A 23,034-nucleotide genomic window follows, 5' to 3' on the forward strand; every position below is an offset into this window, starting at 1 on the left:
AAAAACAATTTTTAAAAATTAATTTATTTTAAATCAAGTCATTCTGTATCTTCAGCACATAATGAGCTTGGCTTATGACAGTCAGCCAACCAACCGCCAACTTAGACGCTCTTAATCATCATTGTGGCCCCCTTTTTGAACTTGACCAGTGACACACAACTAAGATTAACAGCATGTACCTCTGCATCCTTTGCTTTGATCAGTAATGACATTGAGGTTACCAGCTTGGAGATTCTGAGTCTCTGCTCATTGTCAGGGAGCTTAGTTAGGTGCCGCTGAGTCAATTTTTGCATCACTATTTATGTTATTTCAGCTTCTTGATGGTGTGGATGTCAGTAACTCTTGGAAGCCAATATTATCAGTACTTTTTCTAAATGGGCCTTGTGTTGCTGGCTAGGTGACTGTTTATTGCTCATGCCAAATTGCTTAGAAGGCAGTTAAGCGTAAACTATGATGCCTGGCCTAGACTGAAGGGTTTGCTCTGTACCATATGATTCTGTGATTTTATGAATGCGAAGACTGGAATCACATGTATCCTAGGCCAGGTTTCCTTCTGTATCGGGCATTAGTGAACCAAATGGCAATTGAGAATGGTTTAATGGACACGTTCTGGCTAACTTTTTTATTGCAGACTTGCATTGAATTCAGGCTTCAGAAAGAATGCCAAGAGTAGGTACATCAGCATTGCAGCATTCCCTCAACATTGCCATCATTTTGTGCTCAAGTCCTGGTTTGGAGCTTCAACCTAAAATTTCTAACTGGGTAGAGGGTGGAAAGAAGAGGATGACTGTGTCAGTGGAACAAAAATGACAGACATGTTGGAGTTTTTTTTTCCTTGAAATCATTCATGGAGTGTGCCCATTGTCCATTTCTAATTGCCTTTGAGAAGGTGAGAGTAAGTCACTGCAGCCCATGTGATGTGGGTCCATCCCAATATGAATAGTATTGTATTTATGATTATTTGGAAAAGCACAGTTTGATTAGAAATAGCATGGCTTTCAGAGGGGTAAGTCAGGCCTCACAAGCGAATTCTTTGAGGATGTGACAAAATACATCGATGAAGGTAGACCATGGATGTGATGTCTATGGAGTTTAGCAAGACATTTGATAAGCTTCAACATGGTAGGCTCATTCAGAAAGTAAGGAGGCATGAGATTCAGGGAAATTTGCCTGTCTGGATACATAGCTGGCTGCCCGATAGAAGACAGGTTGGTAGTAGATGGAAAGTATTCAGCTTGGAGCTCGGTGACTCGTGGTGTTCTGCACGAATCTGTTCTGGGACGCCTGCTGATTGTAATCTTTATAAACGATTTGGAAGAGGAAGTGGGAGGGTGGGTCAGTAAGTTTGCCAATGACACAAGGGTTGTTGGAGTTGTGGATAGTGTGGAGGGCTGTTGTAGGTTGCAACAGGATGCAGAGCTGGGCAAAGAACTGGCAGATGGAATTCAAACCAGAAAAGTGTGAAGTGATTTATTTTGTAAGTTCAAATTGAATGTAGATTACAGGGTTAATGGAAGTATGGAGGAACAGAGGGATCTTGGGGTCCATATCCAAAGCTCCCACCAAGTTGCTACCCAAGGTGAGAGGGTTTTTAAGAAGACATATGGTGTGTTGGCTTTCATTGACAGGAGAATTGATTTTAAGAGCCATTAGGTTATGCTGCAGCTCTCTGAAACTCTGGTTACTCCACACTTGTATTTTTATGTTCAGCTTTTGTCGCCTCATTATAGGAGAAATGTGGAAGCTTTAGAGAGAGTGTAGAGGAGATTTAGCAAGATGCTCAAAATTATCAGAAAGGCTGTCGAGGAGCTGGGCATGTCATGCTTCCACACTGTTTGCGAGTTTGCAGCATTCATTTGACAAATGTACTTGTTCAGAACTAAGGAAAGGTCACTGAAATGGTAACTCTGATTTTCCTTCACATATGCTGCCAGGCCTGCTGAGCTTTTCCAGCAACTTCTGCTTTTGTTTCTGATTTACAGCATCCGCAGTCCTCTTGGTTTTCACTCAGAATTTTTAATTTGTCTCAGTGGAAGGGATCAAAAATTTTGTTTTTAAGAGGGACCTGAAATAACTCCACAGAGCTGGTATCCTGTCACCAAGTCACCTTTTATTTACAAATGGAGAGCCCTGACACTCCAGTTCTTATCAATCAGCCAGGGCTTCCTGACTGGACTAGATTAAGCCCCATTCAGGAAACTCACTCTGTGCTGTCCATCTGGCTGACCTCGTTACATTCAATATATTCCTCCCCTTCTGAGTTCAAGGACACAGGCTGGTTCTTTTTCTTTTGTGGTTTCTGGATGTTCTAGCATCGGGTCAGGTTCCTCTAATCCTGCCTCGGATACGGGCAGAGTGTAATGTGCAGTAGCCTGCCTCTTGCGCCGAGAGTATCTCACGAGAAATCAGTTTTATTCTGCAAGTGGAAAAGGCGTCGAGGCAGTGACCATCTCCGATTCCGAGGTATCTTCGATGCTTGACGGAGAAGTCGAACACACATGTTCTCGAACGATTGGAAAGGCTGTCGAGGAGCTGGGCACGTTGCATCTACTTGATCGTTATATGTCATTCGACCTGACCTCACATTGACCATGTCCGTTACTCGTGCAGGTCCATTCCTCTGGTTCCTACACCAAACGTTATCCCCTGAAATAAAGCCTCTCACTCAGCAGTCTCATGTCTGGCACTGGCTTTCCTGATGCCGTATCAGCCCAGTTTGGTTAGCATGTAAAACAATACTTTTCACTGTGTCTGTCTACATGTGACGGTAATATGTCAAATCAAATCTCATTTATTACCTTCCCATGTATACAAAGATGCATGCAGTGTGATATGTTAACCTTTGGAGTTTCACCAATAGCATTAATTCTCATTTCTGTTGCCTTTGAGCTTTTTTAATCAGCTTGCATTCCAACTGATATTTCACAGATTGTAGAATTGTGGGTTATTTGTGTTGTGGAGTCTTGCACATGGAGACTATGAATTTTGACTCTTTACTTTCATAACACGCGACTAATTATTTGCCACGATATATATTACGATATATAGATGGTGAAAGGATTTAGAGGAATTGTGTATGAAACCTGAACAGTAAATGAAGCTGTACAAAGCTTGATTTAGTCAAGACAAGAGCTTTGGAACTTTGTATCCATGTTGTTTATAACAATGTTATAATAGTGGATGTCGCCATGGACGTCCAGTCCTTATACACCTGCATTCCTCATGCAGATGGCCTCAAGGCCCTCCGCTTGTTCCTGTCCCACAGGCCCGACCAGTCCCCCTCCACTGACACCCTCTTCCGCCTAGCTAAACTCGTCCTCACCCTCAACAACTTCTCCTTCGATTCCTCCCACTTCGTACAGACAAAGGGGGTGGCCATGGGTACCTGCATGGGCCAAAGCTATGCCTGCCTCTTTGTAGGTGACATGGAACATCCCTCTTGCGCACCTGCACAGGCCCTCTGTTACATGGATGACTGTATCGGCGCCGCCTCTTGCTCCCCAGAGGAGCTCGAACAGTTCATCCACTTCACCAACACCTTCCGCCCCAACCTCAAGTTCACCTGGGCCATCTCCAACACATCCCTCTCCTTCCTGGACCTCTCAGTCTCCATCTCAGGCAACCAGCAAGAAACTGATGTCCATTTCAAGCCCACCGACCCCCACAGCTACCGAGAACACACCTCCTCCCACCCACCCTCCTGCAAAAATTCCATCCCCTATTCCCAATTCCTCCGCCTCCGCCACATCGTTCCCAGGATAAGGCATTCCACTCCCGCACATCCAAGATGTCCGCATTCTTCGAGGACTGCAACTTCCCTCCCGCAGTGGTCCAGAACGCCCTTGACCGTGTCTCCCGCATTTCCCACAATACATCCCTCACACCCCGCCCCTGCAACCACCGCCCTAAAAGAATCCCCCTCGTCTTCACATACCACCCCACCAGCCTCGGATACAACGCATCATCCTCCGACACTTCCGCCATCTACAAACCAACCCCACCACCCAAGACATTTTTCCATCCCCACCCCTGTCTGCTTTCCGGAGAGACCATTCTCTCCGAGACTCCCTTGTCCACTCCACACTCTCCCCTTCAACCCCACCACACCCGGCAACTTACCCTGCAACCGCTGGAAATGGTACACTTGCCCCCACACCTCCTCCCTCACCCCTGTCCCAGGCCCCAAGATGACTTTCCATATTAAGCAGATATTCACCTGCACATCTGCCAATTTGTACACTGTATCCACTGTACACGGTGTGGCTTCCTCTAAATTGGGGAAACCAAGCGGAGGCTTGGGGACCGCTTTGCAGAACACTCTGCTCGGTTTTCAGTAAACAACTGCACCTCCCAGTCGCGAACCATTTTAACTCCCCCTCCCATTCTTGAGATGACATGTCCCTCATGGGCCTCCTGCAGTGCCACAATGATGCCACCCGAAGGTTGCAGGAACAGCAACTCATATTCCGCTTGGGAACCCTGCAGCCCAATGGTATCAATGTGGATTTCACAAGCTTCTAATCTCCCGTCCTCCCACTGCATCCCAAAACCAGCCCAGTTCGTCCCCTCCCCCCACTGCATCTCAAAACCAGCCTAGCTCGTCCCCGCCTCCCTAACCTGTTCTTCCTCCCATCTATCCCCTCCTCCCACCTCAAGCCACTCCTCCATTTCCCACCTACCGACCTCATCCCGTCTCCATGATCTGTCCGTCCTCCCCGGACTGACCTATGCCCTCTCTACCTGCCCCACCTCTACTCTCCTCTCCACCTATCTTCTCCTCTATCCATCTTCGGTCCGCCTCCGCCTCCGCCTCTGTCCCTATTCATTTCAGAACCCTCTCCCCGTCCCTCTCTCTGATGAAGGGTCTCGGCCTGAAACATCAGCTTTTGTGCTCCTGAGACGCTGCTGGGCCTGCTGTGTTCATCCAGCCTCACACTTTGTTATCTTGGATTCTCCAGCATCTGCAGTTCCCATTATCTCTGGTTATAATAGTGAGATTGAGTTATAATAGTGACAAGATTGAAGCAGTCTATCAAAAGCATTCATCTACACCCAGCTTCGAGTCTCATCCTTACAATTTGTTGCAGATCATATTTGGAAGAAATAATTTTAATGAGCTGCATTAGCATAATTGCAATAAGCACTTCACTGTATTACTTTTCTCAGGCGTCTTAACTTTTAGTCAGTTGAAAGTCAGGGTGAGAGCCTTAGTAACTTTGTAATGACAAACTGTCAAATGGAAGAAGTGCTGCAGTACTGAAAGTGTGAATGACAGTGCAAAAAGATGTAGAAAAAAATAACATTTATTGCTGCCTCTTTTAAAGTGTTTCAAGTGTGCATTGTGACTTTGAGGGAAATGGTTGAGGAGGAACTAATGAGCCCTGTGAGCTGAATTAATGCAAAGAAACTTGCAGTCTCCAGATTGTCAGAAACCACATGTATGACTAAAATTGTGAGTTGATATCCTGTGGAATTTCCGACCCGTGGAGCTGTGTGGATCTAGAGTTGGAAACCTGTCAGATAGGTCTAAGTATGGACTATTTTGTTTCAATTTCCATTATCTGATTGTTATAGCGGAAACTTGCATGGACTGAAGTTTCTTTCAAAACGACAAAAGCATGGACCTAAAATGATGGCTGTTGTCTTCTGACTATGGACTGCAGCAAGCTTCGGGCAACCTATGTGGAATGAATGAATAAATTAATCTGCATTTAAATCATGATTTCATCTGTAGTCATTGAAACAGGCAACTGAATCAGCATCAAGAAACTCACGTTTCCTGTTGTAGTTCACACATATATGGTACTTTTACACATTCTGAATGGAGAGCTCAACTGCCAGTCAGCCAGCTTGGAAAGATAGTGCAGCTAAACTCTGAAATTCCCACTAAACTATATTTCAACAGCTGTTATTGAGAAGAGAGCAGAAAAAGAGAAAAAAGATTCATTCATGACAAGAGCTGGAACGCTTTCTCTCCCGTTGTCTCTCATCATGTTGGAAGACAGTGCCTAGTGGAAAAAGCAAATTGGAAAACAACAATTTATCAAGGAAGCAAAGGTAGCTACAGATTCGTCTACTGCTGAGTATACATTTCAAACATGAAACAACCGTTCTCCCGAGCTAAGAATCTAACATCCCAAATGTACAAATGGCTTGGCCGGAGAAGCTACAAGTAACATTCATACCACACAAACCCCAGGCCGTGACCATCTCCAATAAGAGACAACCGAATCTCCAGCCCATGACATTCAGTGGTGTCATGGAATCCCCCTGTCTCACCATCCTTAGGGTTACCATTGACTGGAAATGCAGCTGAACTCGCCACGTAAACATAGTGGCTACAAGAGCAGGTCAGAGGCTAGGAATACTGCGGCAAGTAACTCGCCACCTAACTTATGAAAGCCTGTCCACCTTGTACACGGCACAAGTCAGGAGTGTGATGGGATGCTTCCCACTTGTCTGGATGGATGCAGCTCAAACAACACTCAAGAAGCTTGATGCCATCCAGGACAAAAAAGTCCATTTGATTGGCATCACATCCACAAACACCCACTTTCTCCAACCATTGATGCTCAGTAGCAGCAGCATGCATTGTCTAAAAGATGCACAGCAGAAATTCACCAAAAATCCTTGGCACCTTCCAAACCTCCAACTACTCTCAAGGCCCTCACTTCACAACTTTGTTAAAAAGGCAACTTGATAGATGACAATATTCTTTCATAATTTTTTGAATGTTGCTGAAATTAAATGATCAGTTTGGATGAGCATTTAGGAGGTGTCTAAAATTATAGTGGGATCTTGAACAATTGGCCATTGGGCTGAGGGGTGACAGATGGAGTTTAATTTGGATAAATGCGAGGTATTGCATTTTGGTAAACCAAATAAGGGCAGGACTTTTGCAGTTAATAGAACTGTGGATGGAGTTGTAAAACTGAGAGACCAAAGGATTGATGTTACATAATCCTTTGCAAGTTGGACGAGGTGGTTAAGAAGGCATTTAACACGCTTGCCTTCATTGATCAGACCATTGAGTTCTCGGAGTTGGTAGGTGGTCACTTTTTGAGTATTGTTCCGATTGCCTTGCTATAGGAAGGATGTGATTAAATTGGAGAGGGTTCGGGAAACATAGCAGGATGTTGTTGGGACTGGAGAATTTGAGCTATACTGATACGCTGGATAGGCTGTGACCTTTGTCACTAGAGCTTTAGGAGGTTGATGGGTGACATTATACAGGTTTATAAAATCATGAGGGGTACCGATAAGATGAATAGCAAAGGTCTTTTCTCTAGGGTAGGGGAGTTCAAAACTAGAGCACACATTTTTAAAATAAATGGAGAAAGATTTAAACGTGACCTGAAGGGCAACTTTTTTGCACAGAGGGTAGTTCGCTTGTGGAATGAACTGCCAGAGGAATTGGTAGGTGCAGGTACAGTTCTACTCCGTTGCTGTATGATTCTATGACTCTGGTGTCAATTGACAATATAGCTGTCCCCAGGTTGAAGTGCCTCATTAGTTCTAGGATTCCTGCCAACTCGATAATATGAAGCAGAAGGTGAGAACTTTGGAAACACCTTCAGGTATAAATTGTTTGCTTAAAGTAAGAACTATGTATGTATATTTTGTGATGGCATCCAAGCATGCTCTTCTGTTAAAATCCTATTGGCAACATCGTTGCAAAACACAAAACACTACCTGTATTCTTGTTCTAAATGCCACCCTTTGATGCCATTTGGTGTTGAGATCGTGAACCAATCCCTTAATGAATTCCCTCCAATTGCATATTGCCTGAAATAGAAAGAAACAGGCCCAGGAGCCTGAGAAAGAGAAAATTAGAATGAACATGTTATTCTCCCTATTGCCAAGATATTCTCAGTTCCTGTGAAAAAGTGAATTTTTACAATTGCCTGAGTAGAAATTTATTCTGACCCATTGTATCAGTTCAGTAATCTTCAAAATAAACAATCATGAAGCTGCAATATTAGCAGGACCATTTAATAATATTTGGTCAGGCTTGCCTTGAAGAGATTGTGTTATCTATAAAATCAGGAGCGAGTTTATATGGTAACGAAATTACCTAATGGCCTGACCTTTAACAGTGCGCAGCTACCAACAGCACGTGACAGTATTGTTTGTAAATATTTGTATTTTTTTGCTCCAAATACTAGCTTGTAGAATTTAGATTAAAGCAAGTATTATTTTGGAGTCTTTGAGCAAGTTATGTAGAAACTGCTGATTATTACAGAAATCATCAAAAAGGTGTAAATTGCTGGGAGGGAGAAGAGCTGTTACATTTATCAGTTGTCACGTTGACATATTCCATTGTAGTAGGTAAGTCCGTGTCTTCTGTGATTTATTTCTTGGAATTGCAAGTATTTATCTTTCAGAACTGCAAATGAAATTGCCACCAGCAATTTTTTTTTGGTGATCAACTTCGCCTCCATTATCCTGCATCACAATCAAATTCTAATATTTCTGAACTGAGGAATCATAGAATTTGACAGTATAGAAGGTGGCCATTTGTCCCAGCCTGTCTGTACTGGCTCCTGAAAGAACTACCTTGCTTTGTCTCTGTTGGCCTCTAAATTCAGCACTTTCGAATATATATCTCAGGAAGGGTCACCGGACCTGAGATGTTAATTCCAATTTCTCTTCACAGATGCTGTCAGGCCTGTTGATCTTTTCTAGCAACTTTGTCAAGTTTTTGTCAAGTAAAGAGATTTAGATTCTCCCTTCCTGGAGATTGTCATTGCCTGACATTTTTTTGTAATGCATAATTCTTACCACTTGTCAGCCCTAGCCTGAACTTTGCCCAGGCCTTGCTGCATATGGACATGGACTGCAGTAATCAGTGCCTATACCCACTTCTGACTTTGTGAAGGAGTTACGTTCATTGATAAAGCAGCTGAAGCTGGTCAGACTGAGGAACTTTGCAGCGATGACCTGGTACTGAGCTGATTGATCTCCAGCAACCACAACCATCCTGCCTTTTGCTGTCTATATCTTCAAGACCATTTCCCACCTGATTCCCATGGACTTCAGTTTTCGGAAGGCTTCTTGATGTCAAGGTGAGTTACTTTTCTGTCAGCCTTGGAAAACCATTCTTTTGTCTGTGTTTGGACCAAAATTGTATGAAAGTTAGAAGCTACGTTGGCCCTGATGGATCCCAAAATGAGCAACAATGAGCCGGTTATTGCCCAGTTTCGGGCCCAGTTCTGAGGAACAGTCACTGGACCTGAAATGTTAGCTCTGATTAATTTCAGTCACACACAGTTAGAGAAACTACGCTGTTCCAATCATAACATTAATTTATATAACCAAGCGCAACCTTGACTCGTACAATGAGTTAAAATTCTGGACTCGACCTCCAGTTACCCGGGCCATTCAGTACTAATCTCGGTCTTTTGACAGTGAACACTTTGTGGAGCTGTTTTATTAATTGTGTGGTGCTGTCATATGAACAGGAGCTGCCAGAGTTCGGCTTCTAATTAGCTCTTGTGTAATACAGATGATTTCAGTCAAGTTTTCATTATGTTCAAGGAGATATAGTGAGTTGACTGACTTTTATGAAGAGCTGTGCAATTTTTACAGCCATGTGTGTTTCTGCTGAAAGCAATATCTTTTGATGAATTGCATTGCGTGTGTCAAAAATGTGAAAAGATTTAGTTCAGCACACAGTGTGATTCTGAGTTGAGTGGCTTAAAAATATTTACAGATTTGTGACCAACATGCTCAGTGAATTCTTTGTCCAGGGAAAGCTTTATAAATCTCAGTATTCGTAACATAATCTCAACTATGTAATTTATACCCATATTCCTGGGTTATGCTCTATCTTTCATTCAAATTACTTTATAATCCATTACATGGATAATTCAAGATAACAAAGTGTGAAGCTGGATGAGCAGAGCAGGCCAAGCAGCATCTCAGGAGCACAAAAGCTGACGTTTCGGGCCCAGACCCTTCATCAGAGAGGGGGATGGGGTGAGGGTTCTGAAATAAATAGGGAGAGAGGGGGAGGCGGACTGAAGATGGAGAGAAAAGATGATAGGTGGAGAGGAGAGTATAGGTGGGGAGGTAGGGAGGTGGTAGGTCAGTTCAGAGAAGACGGAGAGGTCGAGAAGGCGGGATGAGGGAGTAGGTCGGAAATGGAGGTGCTGCTTGATGTGGGAGGAAGGGATGGGTGAGAGGAAGAACGGGTTAGGGAAGCGGAGACAAGTTGGGCTGGTTTTGGGATGCACTGTGGAGAGGGGAAGAACTGGGCTGGTTTTGGGATGCATTGGGAGAAGGGGAGATTTTGAAGCTTGCGAAGTCCACATTGATACCATTGGGCAGCAGGGTTCCCAAGCGGAATATGAGTTGCTGTTCCTGCAACCTTCAGGTGGCATCATTGTGGCACTGCAGGAGGCCCATGATGGACATGTCATCTAAAGAATGGGAGGGGGAGTGGAAATGGTTTGCGAATGGGAGGTGCAGTTGTTTATTGCGAACCGAGCGGAGGTGTTCTGCAAAGCGGTCCCCAAGCCTCCGCTTGGTTCCCCAATGTAGAGGAAGCCACACCGGGTACAATGGATACAGTATACCACATCGGCAGATGTGCAGGTGAACATCTGCTAAATATGGAAGGTCATCTTGGGGCCTGGGATGGGGGTGAGGGAGGAGGTATGGGGGCAAGTGTAGCACTTCGTGCGGTTGCAGGGGAAGGTGCCGGGTGTGGTGGGGTTGGAGGGACTGTGGAGCGGACAAGGGAGTCACGGAGAGAGAGGTCTCTCCAGAAGGCAGACAAGGGTGGGGATGGAAAAATGTCTTGGGTGGTGGGGTTGGATTGTAGATGGCGGAAGTGTCGGAGGATGCTGCGTTGTATCCGGAGGTTGGTGGGGTGGTGTGTGAGAACGAGGGGGATCCTCTTGTGGCGGGGGCGGGGTGTGAGGGACGTGTTGCAGGAAATGCAGGCGACGCGGTCAAGGGCGTTCTCGACAACTGCGGGGGGAACGTTGCGGTCCTTGAAGAACGTGCACATCTGGGGTGTGCGGGAGTGGAATGCCTCATCCTGGGAGCAGATGCGGCAGAGGTGGAGGAATTGGGAATAGGGGATAGAATTTTTGCAGGAGGGTGGGTGGGAGGAGGTGTATTCTAGGGAGCTGTGGGAGTCGGTGGGCTTGAAATGGACATCAGTTTCTAGCTGGTTACCTGAGATGGAGACTGAGAGGTCCAGCAAGGTGAGGGATGTGTTGGAGATGGCCCAGGTGAACTTGAGGTTGGGGTGGAAGGTGTTGGTGAAGTGGATGAACTGTTCGAGCTGCTCTGGGGAGCAAGTGGCGGCGCCGATACAATCATCAATGTAACAGAGGAAGAGGTGGGGTTTGGGGCCTGTGTAGGTGCGGACGAGGGACTGTTCCATGTCACCTACAAAGAGGCAGGCATAGCTTGAGCCCATGCGGGTACCCATGGCCACCTCCTTTGTCTGTACGAAGTCGGAGGAATCGAAAGAGAAGTTGTTGAGGGTGGGGACGAGTTTGGCTAGGCGGATGAGGCTGTCGGTGGAGGGGGACTGGTCAGGCCTGCGGGACAGGAAGAAGTGGAGGGTTTTGAGGCCATCTGCATGCGGAATACAGGTGTGTAGGGACTGGACGTCCATGGTGAAAATGAGGTGTTGGGGGCCAGGGGATTGGAAGTTCTGGAGGAGGTGGAGGGCGTGGGTGGTGTCACGGACGTAGGTGGGGAGTTCCTGGACCAAGGGGGAGAAAATGGAGTCCAGATAGGTGTAGATGAGTTCGGTGGGGCAGGAACAGGCTGAGACAATGGGTCGACCCAGGCAGGCAGGCTTCTGGATTTTGGGCAGGGCAGGCAGGTTTTTAACACAGCACAGGAGATTTGTTGAAACAGTATCTAATGGTAATTAGATTAAATCCTTTTCTTTATTCACTGCTCACTTTGGGAGTCATTCTGAGCTATTTCCCAGAAATGGTCATGTTAGGCAATCGAATTTGAATTTCTCAGCCAATATCTTTAACCAAAGTTATTGATATTATGAACTACCTATTATGCTTATGAATTGGTTATTGTCTCATAGAGGCCTCTAGCTCAGGAAAGGAACCTTTGGCACTGTGCCTGTGAAAAACAGCCACCTAACTATTCTAATTCCATTTTACGGCATTTGTACCATTTGCCTTGTATGCCTTGGCATAGCAAGTATCCCCTTTTATTTCGTAAATCTTACGAGGGTTTCTGCCTCAGCCACCCTTACTGGCAGTGAGTTCCAGATTCCTACACCCTCTTGGTAAAAACATTTTTCCTCTCATCCCTTCTGAATCTCTTGCCCCTTACCTTAAATCTACGTGACCAGTCATTGATCCCTGCACCAAAGCGAAAAGTTTCTTTCTGTTTGTGCCTCTCATAATTTTATACATTTCAATCATATTCTCCCTTCATCTGTTCTGTTGTATGGAAAACAACTTTAGACTGTTCATTCTTCCTTCATTTCAAAAACTCTTCACCTTGGACAGCACCTGATAAATCTCCCCTGCACCTTCTCCAGTGCAGTGACATCCCCACCAACCCTTCACCGTGGATTCCAGACCTGTGCCCATTACGCTAGCTGTGTCCTAAACAATGTTTTGCATAGTTCCAGCATAACCACCCTACTCTTAAACTCAATGCCTTAGTTAGTAAAGGTAAGTGTCCCTTATGCCTTCTTCATTACTTTATCTACCCGACCTGATACCTTAAGGGACTGGTGTACATGTATATCAAAATCCCTGGGATCCTCAGTGCTTCCACCTTTCATCATATATTCCTATTCCTTATTTGTCCTGCTGAAGTGCATTCTCTCACGTGTATCCAGATTGAATTCCATTTGCTGCTGATTAGCCTATCTATATTCTCCTGTAATCTAAAGCTAACCTCCTCATGAATGACTACTCCACCAATTTTTGCACCATCTGCAAACTAACTGATCCGCCTTGCTATGTAGATATCTAAATCGTTTATAAATAACACAAACAGCAATAAGTCCAACATTGATCCCTGCGCTGAACACAGAATTCCAATCACCAAAACACCAAGCAATCATCAACCTCTGTGCTTTGACATTCGACCAATTCTGGATCCGAGTAGCCAAATTTCGTCAGATCCCTTGGGCTATTCACTATTAGTCTCCCATGTGGGACATTGACAAAAGCCTTGCTGAAGTCCAAGTAGATTATGTCAAATGTAATCCCCTCTTGTACACACCTGGTTACTTCTTCAAAAAATGCAATCAAGTTATTCAGACATGGCCTCCCCTCAATAAAACCGTGACTGCCCTGCCTTTCCAAGTGTGGATTGATTCTGTCCCACAGAATTGCTTCCAGTAGTTTCCTCACCTGAGGTGAGACTTACTATTGTGTATCTTTATTTCAACATACAATTTTTATTCACTTTTGCGATATGGACATCACTGCCTGTCTTGAGTTGCCCTTGAGAAAGTGGTGGTGAGTTGCTTTCTTAACCCGCTGCATGCCATGTGATATAGCTACTCTCGCGATGACATTAGGGAGGGAATTCCAGGATTTTGACTTGTTTTAAGCATTTATATGTACTTTATCATGAAATGCTGACAAGGTCGACAAGGAAATATAAGGATTCAAAAAGATTTATGGTCCTCATGAAGAAATAGTTAGGACTGGTAGACAGACCCTCAATAATTTGCCCAGAACTGCGTGCTGTGTGTTTGTTGTCGGCCTTTTTCTAAAGCAGTTGATTCAAACAGTCTGATTGTAAAATTCTTTCCTGTACAAATGTTTGCTTTAAAATAAATAGAAGTAAAGAGAAGAATCCGTCTAGAATTAGATTTGATTTGTGTGTGGCTTTGAGAGTGATCTTGTCATGAGTATGCTGTGAGATTACCCCAGAGACTCTGATATGCTAAAGTAATAGACTTTTGGAGACTGGCAACAACTGTTCTGCTTCTGTGCCACCACAAAAAATCACATCTGTCTTGTTTAGAAATACTTGGAGGCATCCTGTTGCTGTGCATCTGATTTGAAAACTGTAACATGCAAAAACATACTCTTAGTATTACCCTGAAAGATTCAACATAAAGTAATTTAACAGATTTCTTCTATTGTCTAGAATATCTTCTGAAATATTTGGTTTGAAAATGGGTAAGTCACAAAATTGTATCAGTGATAATGGGAACTGCAGATGCTGCAGAATCCGAGAGTGTGGAGCTGGATGGACACCGAAGGCCAAGCAGCATTTTGACACATCCAGCATTGCCGAAGTGATTACCCACTGCAGTTTAGACACAACTTTATGAGCAGGCTTGTCATGAAAGACCAATTTAATCATCTAATAAGCTGTATGTTCTGGCTGAAATACTAAAACATGATGAAAATCTTTGCAATTAGACAACTGTTTTACATTTTGCATTATGCATAGAAACGGACAAACAAGAGGGTTGTGTTCTGAGGAGGGGTCACCCGACCCAAAACGTGAACTCTGATTTTTGTTCACAGATGCTGCCAGACCTGCTGAGCTTTGCCAGCAAGTTCTGTTTTTGGTGTCATCTGATTTTCTGATTTTGTTTTGTCATGTTGATTCTTTAGAGCACATGTTTTTGAAGTTGAGCCTTCCCTCAGAAACGTCTCATTTGTTTTCACCAGCCATTTGCTGTGTTTGCCAGCAGCAAAGCCAAAATTTCTTTAATTTATTTCTTGTGAAGCATGCCTTCAGCAACCTGAGTTTACCTTATGGGTATGCTGCGCTTTTCCTCCGGGCTTGGTATTTTTCCCTGTATCCGAGTGCAGTTATCAAGTGCATTCTCATGAGAGCAGTTTAATCATGGCTTTTCTTATTTTGAATTTGCTGTTGTTTTGGGTGTATAGTTTGGCAGTCTGTCGTTTGGTTGTTGCTCTGCTTTGGTTGGAAGGTTAATCTGATTATCTATAGCTGCTGTATTTGAGTTAGTATTTCTTTACCATTGAATCCATTGTACTTCTGAAATTTGACACAAATAGAATATAATTTCACTTTGTGACTTTGCTGTTAACACAGTAAATGGAGGAAAGTATTGGCCAGACAATGCTGAGAGGATGTGGAGAATCTACAAACAATTGTCATAAGGGTTACGAATGTGATAACTCTCGCTGGCGTATGCCAGTTGAATTTCTTGTGTTAAATTGCTAGATTATATTTTGGGGGTATAATTCTGAAAATAATATCTTGCTGTATGGAAAACAATATCCTTGAACACTGGTAGGTCAGTTGGAAGGCAAAGAAACACTGGGATTCCTGAAAGTAGAAGGAGAGAGAAAAATCAAAGCATTAATGAACCTGGTCCAAAGTCCATAATTGCCAGTGATACATCAGAGAATTTGTTGGTTACCTGGCTGCTGATGCACTAAAGCAGTAACACATAATAATGAAGTAACAAAAAACCATTCAAAAATGAGAGGGCATTGAAATAACTGACAGCATTGAATCTGCTCCTGTTGTGATGAAAGTGCCTTATTGATTTGTAACAAAATAGTTCCAGGGCTACATTGTATCAACTCAACTAGGCAGTGCAGTGATCTGTAGTATGAGGTAGAGAAGCACAGTGGAACTGATGGGCACAGATCTCTGAACTCTCAGCCTGTAGCAAAGATGGTAATAAATCTGAGGGACTTTTACATGAACACATTAATTTACAGATCATTGGGAGTGGTCTGGTATTTTGCTGTGGTCTTCCTTGCCCTGGGGACTGAAGTCCCATTTGATGTCACTGTTTGGTTATATGTTTACAATAGACTCCCTTCGAGGATTGGTTTTCTTACCTTTGCGCAGAAAGTCCTTTTTAAAAATTTCTTATGTGACGATCGGTCAGTTATTTTTGACTTCCAAATTGCCAGCGGTTTAGACCAACTGTTTGATTCAGACGGACCCCAAAATTGGGTACGTTAAAGGAAAAACAGCTGGGCTGTTGGAAGAAGCGAGAACTAGCAAAGTCTTTGACTGAACTTTAGGGTGAGAACTGCCTGGGACGAAGAAAGCACAATGGAAGATGGCTGAAAGCCGCAAAAGACTACTGAGCACCCTGGATCTGGGTATCTTTGGACGAGTTCTTTTGAATTGATGGATGTGTGAAACTGCTAATATGTAAACCACAATCTGATGGATTTAGTGTGTAAGAGAAACATGAGGACAGGTTAAAACAGGAGGTAATCTTCTTGAAGATGTAAAACTGCAGCACAACAGCAGTAATGGGACAACCTATTGCAGAAAGATGTCGGCTGTGTCAAGGTGAGACATAATGATGAATGGCCTGAACTTCAGCTTGCAGGAGTTGCTAAGAAAAATTGAACAGGTATAGTAAGAAAAACATGATTTTATCTAATGGCCTAATATTTAGTTCTTCATTCCATGTTATTCACTTTGCGTTTAATTTCTGTTGATGCAGTGGTTAATACCACAGCACACATTCTCTTACATACTTCAATGTGTTGTTGATCCGTTTCTAAGCAGGTTGAAAACTGTGTTAGTGCCACGCATAATGGAATTTTATGAACATACAACAGCAGTAAAAGTCAAAGTACATTTATGTTAAGTTTATAGAGAACTACAAAGTGTGTTCAAATGTTGGGAAAAGTCAGTGGAATAGTTGATTTGTGTTTTAGTTAATTACCAGAGATGCCTGTCACAATTTACAGAGAGCATATCCTGCTGTGGAGTGCCATGTCTTTGTTTAAATTGAGAAATTAAACATGTAATGATTCTCTTATATATTTGAACAGCTGAAAGTAAATACAGTGGTCATTCTTAAATAGACTCTGCTTTAAACCCCATAAACCTATCCAGCTTTTAATTGAGGAGGATAGTTATTCACCAGTTTTAAATACATTGATCGAATACATGTGTGTTCCATTTATCATTGTTCTAATTGTTTTGAAGTAGTATTTACTGTGGAGAAATGCAAGAAACCTGTTCTGGCCATGGTTTCCAGCCAAACAATTGGGGCCACAATTTATGGGAGTTTTCTCAATTTTCTGGAACTTAGTAGCAATTGACCATCGACTGCATGAATTATTCATATGCCTGAGAGTTTGTAATTAGTTTTGCTGACCTTTTACTGTGGCCTAATTTCCACTGCTAATTTAGTGAAAGAAATCCATATAGTATGGATTAACAAGAGTGCCTTATTCACAGCATTGTAAAGTTGGACCAGAGAGTGGATGATGCTTATACGAGCATCCATTTGCTGTCAGGTACCTGGATTGATTGAACTGACATTTCATTTCCTGACCTCCTGCCCTTGGCCTCTCTATGGCAACAATTTTTGAATTAGTAGAATAAGGTCTTGTTATCATGTTAAAAAGGGGAATTGTCAAAGAGGATGTTTTTGGCTTTTATTGCAGTTTCAGGATAAACGAAAAAGATGCTGAATTAATTTTTGAGTGAAATTTGTACCCAAAGGCAGAATGACTGTGAAGTGGGGTTGTATCTCTCTGCAAGAACCAAGCATGTTGTTTTTATGGAATTAACAAATTGATGCATAAACATGGGGGAGGAGTAAGGTGTTACATATCATGGTTATTAGCTGATTAAAGCCTGAGTTCTTGTGCAGGGGTTGTTTCCTTCATGTAGATGCCTGTTGAGCGAGAGAGAGATTTTGTTTATTTGAATTTAATGTCTCTGGAGTTTAACACACTGTGAAAAGCATTTGTGTTGCATTTGCATTGCATTTCATACAGTTTTCACAGTGTGCGAACCATGGCACAGAGCAAAGCAGTAGATCAAATGTATGACTGAATATTACGTTCAAGGTAGAGCTCAGTTCATGCAGCAGTCATAGAATCCTTAGTGTGGAAGCAGACCATTTGCTCCATCGAGTCCACGCCGAACCTCCAAAGAGCAGCCTATCCAGATTTATCCCCCTACATTATGCCTGTCATCCTGCACATCCCACAGCTAATCCACCTTACCTGCATGCCTTAGGACTGTGGGACGAAACCGCAGCACTCAGAGGAAACCCACGCAGACATGGGGAGAACGTGCGAACTCCACACAGACGGCTGCCGAAGTGGGGAATCGAACCCAGGTCCCTGGCGCTGTGAGGCAGCACAACTCACCACTTATCCACGGCACTGCCCACTCAATATTTGGGAAATAAGGGTTGAAGACTAATTGTGTGTTTAAAAATAACCTAATTCTGGCTTAGTAGCTTCTTAAAAGTGCAGTGTTTTTGATAGTAGCAGACCGTTGCTTTAGCTAGCCATTCCTTCCAAGCCTTTCATCAGTTTCTGTTTGATTCTGGAACCAAGAGCCTCCTCTATCTGTTTTCTTTCATTTCGTTCTTCCAATCATTGATGTGTGGATTGCTTTAAGGCAAGTTTTAAGCTCATTATCTGCAGATGCTTGATCCTGAGCAATTTTCTTGACAATCTTATTTTTAACCAGCAGTAGTTTGCTATTCCCTTTCACTTTTAGGGACAGACTGAGGAGGCAGATTCCAGATCTACCTCAGTTGGAATGGGAATCGTGTCCATGCAGTTGGCATTATTCTTGAGGGAATTTGCCCAACCCAATAAATCTCTGATATTTATTTTCCATTAAGGGTCCCTCATGAATCTTTTTCAGAGACATTAAAGCCTCACAACCAGAAATTGCTCCGACAAATCAGCACTTCTTAGAAAAAAGAGAGATAACAAGGTGTAGAGGTGATGAACACAGCAGACCAAGCAGCATCAGAGGAGCAGGAGGGCTGATGTTTTGGGCCTAGACCATTCTTCTGATTGGTTTCGGCCTGAAACATGAGCTTTTCTGCTCCTCTGATGCTGCTTGTCCTGCTGTGTTCATCCAGCTGTACACCTTGTCACCTCAGATTCTCCAGCATCTGCAGTTCCTACTGTCTCTGAAACTCATTGTAAGAATCAACCTTGATTTCTTGCTTTGGGATCCATCCATTAATTCACATCTTTCCTGTAAGATGGAATGAGGAACGAAATACTTTATACCAGATGCAAAATCTAGTGTGGCAGACGAAATTCAGCATGTGTCGTGAGAACTGACACAGAAACAAGGTAGAATAAATGTTATAATTTAAATGGCTGCACAGAAATAAAGACACACATACTCAACAGTTCTCATACACCGACTCGAAAGTCTCTGTAGGTGGCAGGGTTAGACTATTAGAAGCACAGTCTGTAGCAAGTTCCATTAAGGAATTTATTTACACAAAGCTGAAAAAAGTGTAGAGTTGTAGAGAAGGGAAAATGGAGTGGGGCGAATTGTGGATAATGCTTGCAGGGAACCAAAGTGACAAAGTGAATTGCTTCCTCTCAAGATTTAAGAACCTTGATATAGCCTTGCAAATCCATGTGCAACTTCAATATCTTAAATATAAAGTCACATTTTTACTTAAACATTTTCTCTAGTCACCACTGCAAATATTGAATCGGTGATTTTTAATGGCACTTCAGTCAAAGCCCAAATCGATCTTAGAAATAGGAGTAAGCCATTTATCCCTTGACCCTGCTGAATTTTTCAGTGTTATGGCTGATCTGATTGGGCCTTAACTCCACTTTCCTGCCTGCCTTCCATAGCCCTCAACTCCAGAACTCTAAAATCTGTTAGGCAACCTGGAATTAGTCAGGAACCTGGCCTCCACTGCGAGCTGGGCCAGAGAATTCCAAACTGATGACTGAGAACATTTTCTTTTCATCCTATTTTACATAGGAGACCCCTTAATTTTAAACAGTATGCCTAGTCCTGGAATCCTTTCGGCATCTACCCCGTTAAGACCTCTCAGAATCTTGGGTTTCAAAAAGACCAGTTCTTATTCTTCTAATCGCCAATGAGTTAAGGCCTAACTTGCTCAGGCTTTCCACGTAGTCAAGTCCTCACCCTAAGAATCAACATAAAGAATGTTCTTTTGAACTGCTTCCAATATAAACATATCCTGAAGGAAGGAGGTCAAAACTATACCCTGCTGTATATTGGGGCAGCTAGAATTCCCACCTTTTTTCAGTTCCCCTTGTAATAGAGGCCAGTGTTCCCTGATCTTTCTAATTGTTTCTTAACATTTTGCGACAAATTATGTAGCACCTAGGTATTACTTGTGTGTGTTTGTTACATTGTGTCTTCACAGGACCCTTGTGGTGCAGTGATAGTGTCCCTGTCTTTAGACCAACAAGTTTAAGTTTCACCTGCTCCAGAGGTGTGTAACAGGTTGATTAGAAAATGTCTATATTGTCTTTTCATCCGGTCAGTGTGAGGACTACCAATATCTAGAACTGGGTCTGATGCCATTTCGCCAAAACCTCTGCCTTGTTATTTCAAATTCTTTTGGTTTGTTGCATGTATGCAGAAGTCTGAAAGTAATAATGCTGCCACTTTTTCACCTTACTCCTAATTGTGGTGGTGTCTTGTTTGCCCTTCTTGATAGATATTTGGAGAAAGCTTGTTGTTTTTTATATTTTCTGCCAAATGACTCTCATGTCTCCTCTTTGTGTTGACTTGATTTTATAGTGCCACCCATGGTGGTTCCTGCCTGTGCCTTTCAGAGTGTTGTCGGGATTTTCTTGCTTCCATTCTTGTGTGACCACTTTTCCACACATTCTGTTTTATTTTCTTCTCTGAGCGTAACCTGACGGCATAGAGTTTTACATGGCTATCAATGTTCGGATTGCTGTCCTGACGCTGGCCGCCTTTGGGTCTTGCAAGCGTAGGCTGATTGAGCGTGAGCACAAGCCTATTGTGAATGGCTGAAAGAACATGTTTAATTTGATCAGCTACTTGTTAGCAGACATTTTGTTTCACATGGCATTAGATGTGATTCTGTGATTGGGGCATTGCTTACCAAAGAATCCGAAGTGTGTGTCAGTAGCTGCACTAAAAAACAATTTAATTGGTTAATCTTGTAATGTATCTTATTCGTTCGAGCTAGATGCGACCTAGTTACATTCACAGGTGCTTTCTCCTGAACCAAGTGATTTGTCCAATTTCTGCACTTTTTTAAAATTACCCAATAGCGCGGTAACACTTGGACTAGTTAGAGTCACCTTGTCAATCGATCAGCCCTTTTCTTCTGTGCTATAAATTATGATCCTTTGAAACTTAGCATTCTTGCATTTGTCCTGATGAGTGCAAAGTGGAAAGCTGTGGCAAATTGTGTCTGTTTTTGGCAGTATTCTATATGCTGAAAACGCAAGAGATGATAACTTAATGAAAGGGCTGTTCCTTCACTGTTGCTGGGCCAAAAACCTGGGATTCCCTCCCAAATAGCATTGTGGGTCAACCCATAGCAGGAGGAATGCAATGGTTTAAGAAGATAGCTCACCACCCCCTTCTCAAGGGAAACTAGGGATAGGCAAGAAATGCTGGCCAGCCAGTGACGCCCACATCCCACAAATGAATAAAAAAATGAAGGATCAACATATTTTTTCTTGCTGATTAATCTGCTGTACATCTCTACTATTTCCTGGATTTATATATACAAAATATCTGACTTTTTTGGGGGCAAATATGTTGAAACTTTCTTTGGTAATGTTATTCAAGAGTCAGCCTAATACAGATTAAGCTATCAATCTTAAACCTTGTTAAACTCGACAGAAATGAAAACTCTACTTTCCATTTATAGAGTTTATGCCACTATGACAATTTGTTGTCCCTAAATCTTGTAGATAATAAAGAATTACCAACCCATTCTATAATGGTCATTGTTTGGTTTGTCAAAGGCCAAAGGTCCCAAATCTGATTGAATCAACAACTGGATAGGCCTGTTCAGGTTGCCTTAGTAGATCTTTAATTGATTCTGTCTGAAATATTTGATTGCACTGCAAGTATATTACATGAAGGCAAAACAGTAATGTTGTTAACTTGTTGAATCCAACATTTTTTTGTCCAGTCCTTCAAAGACAGTTTCCCTGTTTAGCCCTTAATAAACATCACAAACAGAGAGATATAGCTGGGACTTTTTGGTCATGTGTTCTGGTAGTCCATGATGGCCTGGATTTACTGTAAAAATATCAGTGAAGCTAACAGTGGGCTAAATATTCCCAGCCTTTCTGGATGATGTGGGCAGTGCTGGATCAGTTGGAAAAACTATGACAAGATTAGAAAGAAATACTTGGCTTTGAGAAAAAAAATCCAGTTTTCCATCAAAGGTTTCAACGGTGAGAGATGAGTTTCACTAGTGTGCAACAAAAGGCCTTTGTGCGAGTATTTAGGTCTCATGAGTATCTCACCTCACCTTGAAGTGAGGAATTAGACAGTGACAATTACTGACATGAAAGTCAGAGTGGATATTTGCCAGCTGTTGCAACTGCTTCTCTCGCCTCTATCTTGGCCAGCAATTGTCAACATCGCAGGGTCTGCTCTCGGGGAAGTGACTGCTGGCACCCGCGTGACGACAGAGTTTGGCTTTGGACAAACCTCCTACTGATATGCCTTCGACCTGCCTGGATTCACTACCAAATATTAGGTCCAGAACTGTGCACACCCCGCCCCCCCCCTCCCCCCTCCCCCCTCCCCCGCCCCCGAATGCAATGCAACTCAAGTATTTTGCTCCCTTCCTACCTTGCAAACTTAAACTATTCCAGTGAGTGGTTGGGTAGTTAAAGTCCCCTATTACGGCCTTATTATTCTTACCCTTGTCTGAAATTTAATTATATTTCAATCCTGTATCTCTCAGACTGTTCAGGAGCACACAACAGTAAGCTTGCCCTTTTTATGTTTGTTGCCTCCTTCCATATAACTTTGCTTTGTGATCCTTCCAAGTTATAATCCTTCTTCATTGATTCCTTGTTCAATATTGTGACCCACCTTCTTTACATGGCCCACTCTTCTGTCTGTTCTGCTCTCTATCTGGTCTGAATACCCGAAAACGACAAGTGATGAGCTGCCAATCATGCCCATCTTTCAACCACGCCTCAGTTTTAGCTATGATATAATACTCCCACATGCCTGTCTGTACACTCAGCTCATCCGTCTTATTCTATACACTGCCCACATTAATGAAATACATTCTATTTAACCATATCAAACTCACTTCTGTCTTACATGCCATTTGGTTCCTCACCC

The 23,034-nt window shown here is 43.0% G+C and overlaps 1 protein-coding gene across 6 annotated transcripts in view; it reads left to right on the forward strand.

Annotated features, from left to right (window-relative positions):
- The window catches only part of LOC132208090 (utrophin-like), a 146,956-nt gene that overhangs the window by 77,675 nt on the left and 46,247 nt on the right, over window positions 1–23,034 (forward strand). The window contains exon 1 of one of the 6 annotated variants that reach the window (XR_009444183.1): window positions 15,556–16,321. The exons of 4 other annotated variants lie outside the window; for them this stretch is intronic. Coding sequence is in view for 1 of the 2 variants with exons in the window: in XM_059643837.1 (XP_059499820.1) it covers window positions 16,218–16,257 (40 nt within the window). In the remaining variant the exon portion in view is untranslated. Of the gene's footprint in view, window positions 1–15,555; window positions 16,322–23,034 lie in introns of those variants that run through there. One more of the 6 variants, XM_059643837.1, reaches the window with a different exon arrangement.

The sequence above is a fragment of the Stegostoma tigrinum genome, unplaced genomic scaffold (genome assembly GCF_030684315.1).
Source record: "Stegostoma tigrinum isolate sSteTig4 unplaced genomic scaffold, sSteTig4.hap1 scaffold_288, whole genome shotgun sequence".
NCBI classification, from domain to species: domain Eukaryota; kingdom Metazoa; phylum Chordata; class Chondrichthyes; order Orectolobiformes; family Stegostomatidae; genus Stegostoma; species Stegostoma tigrinum.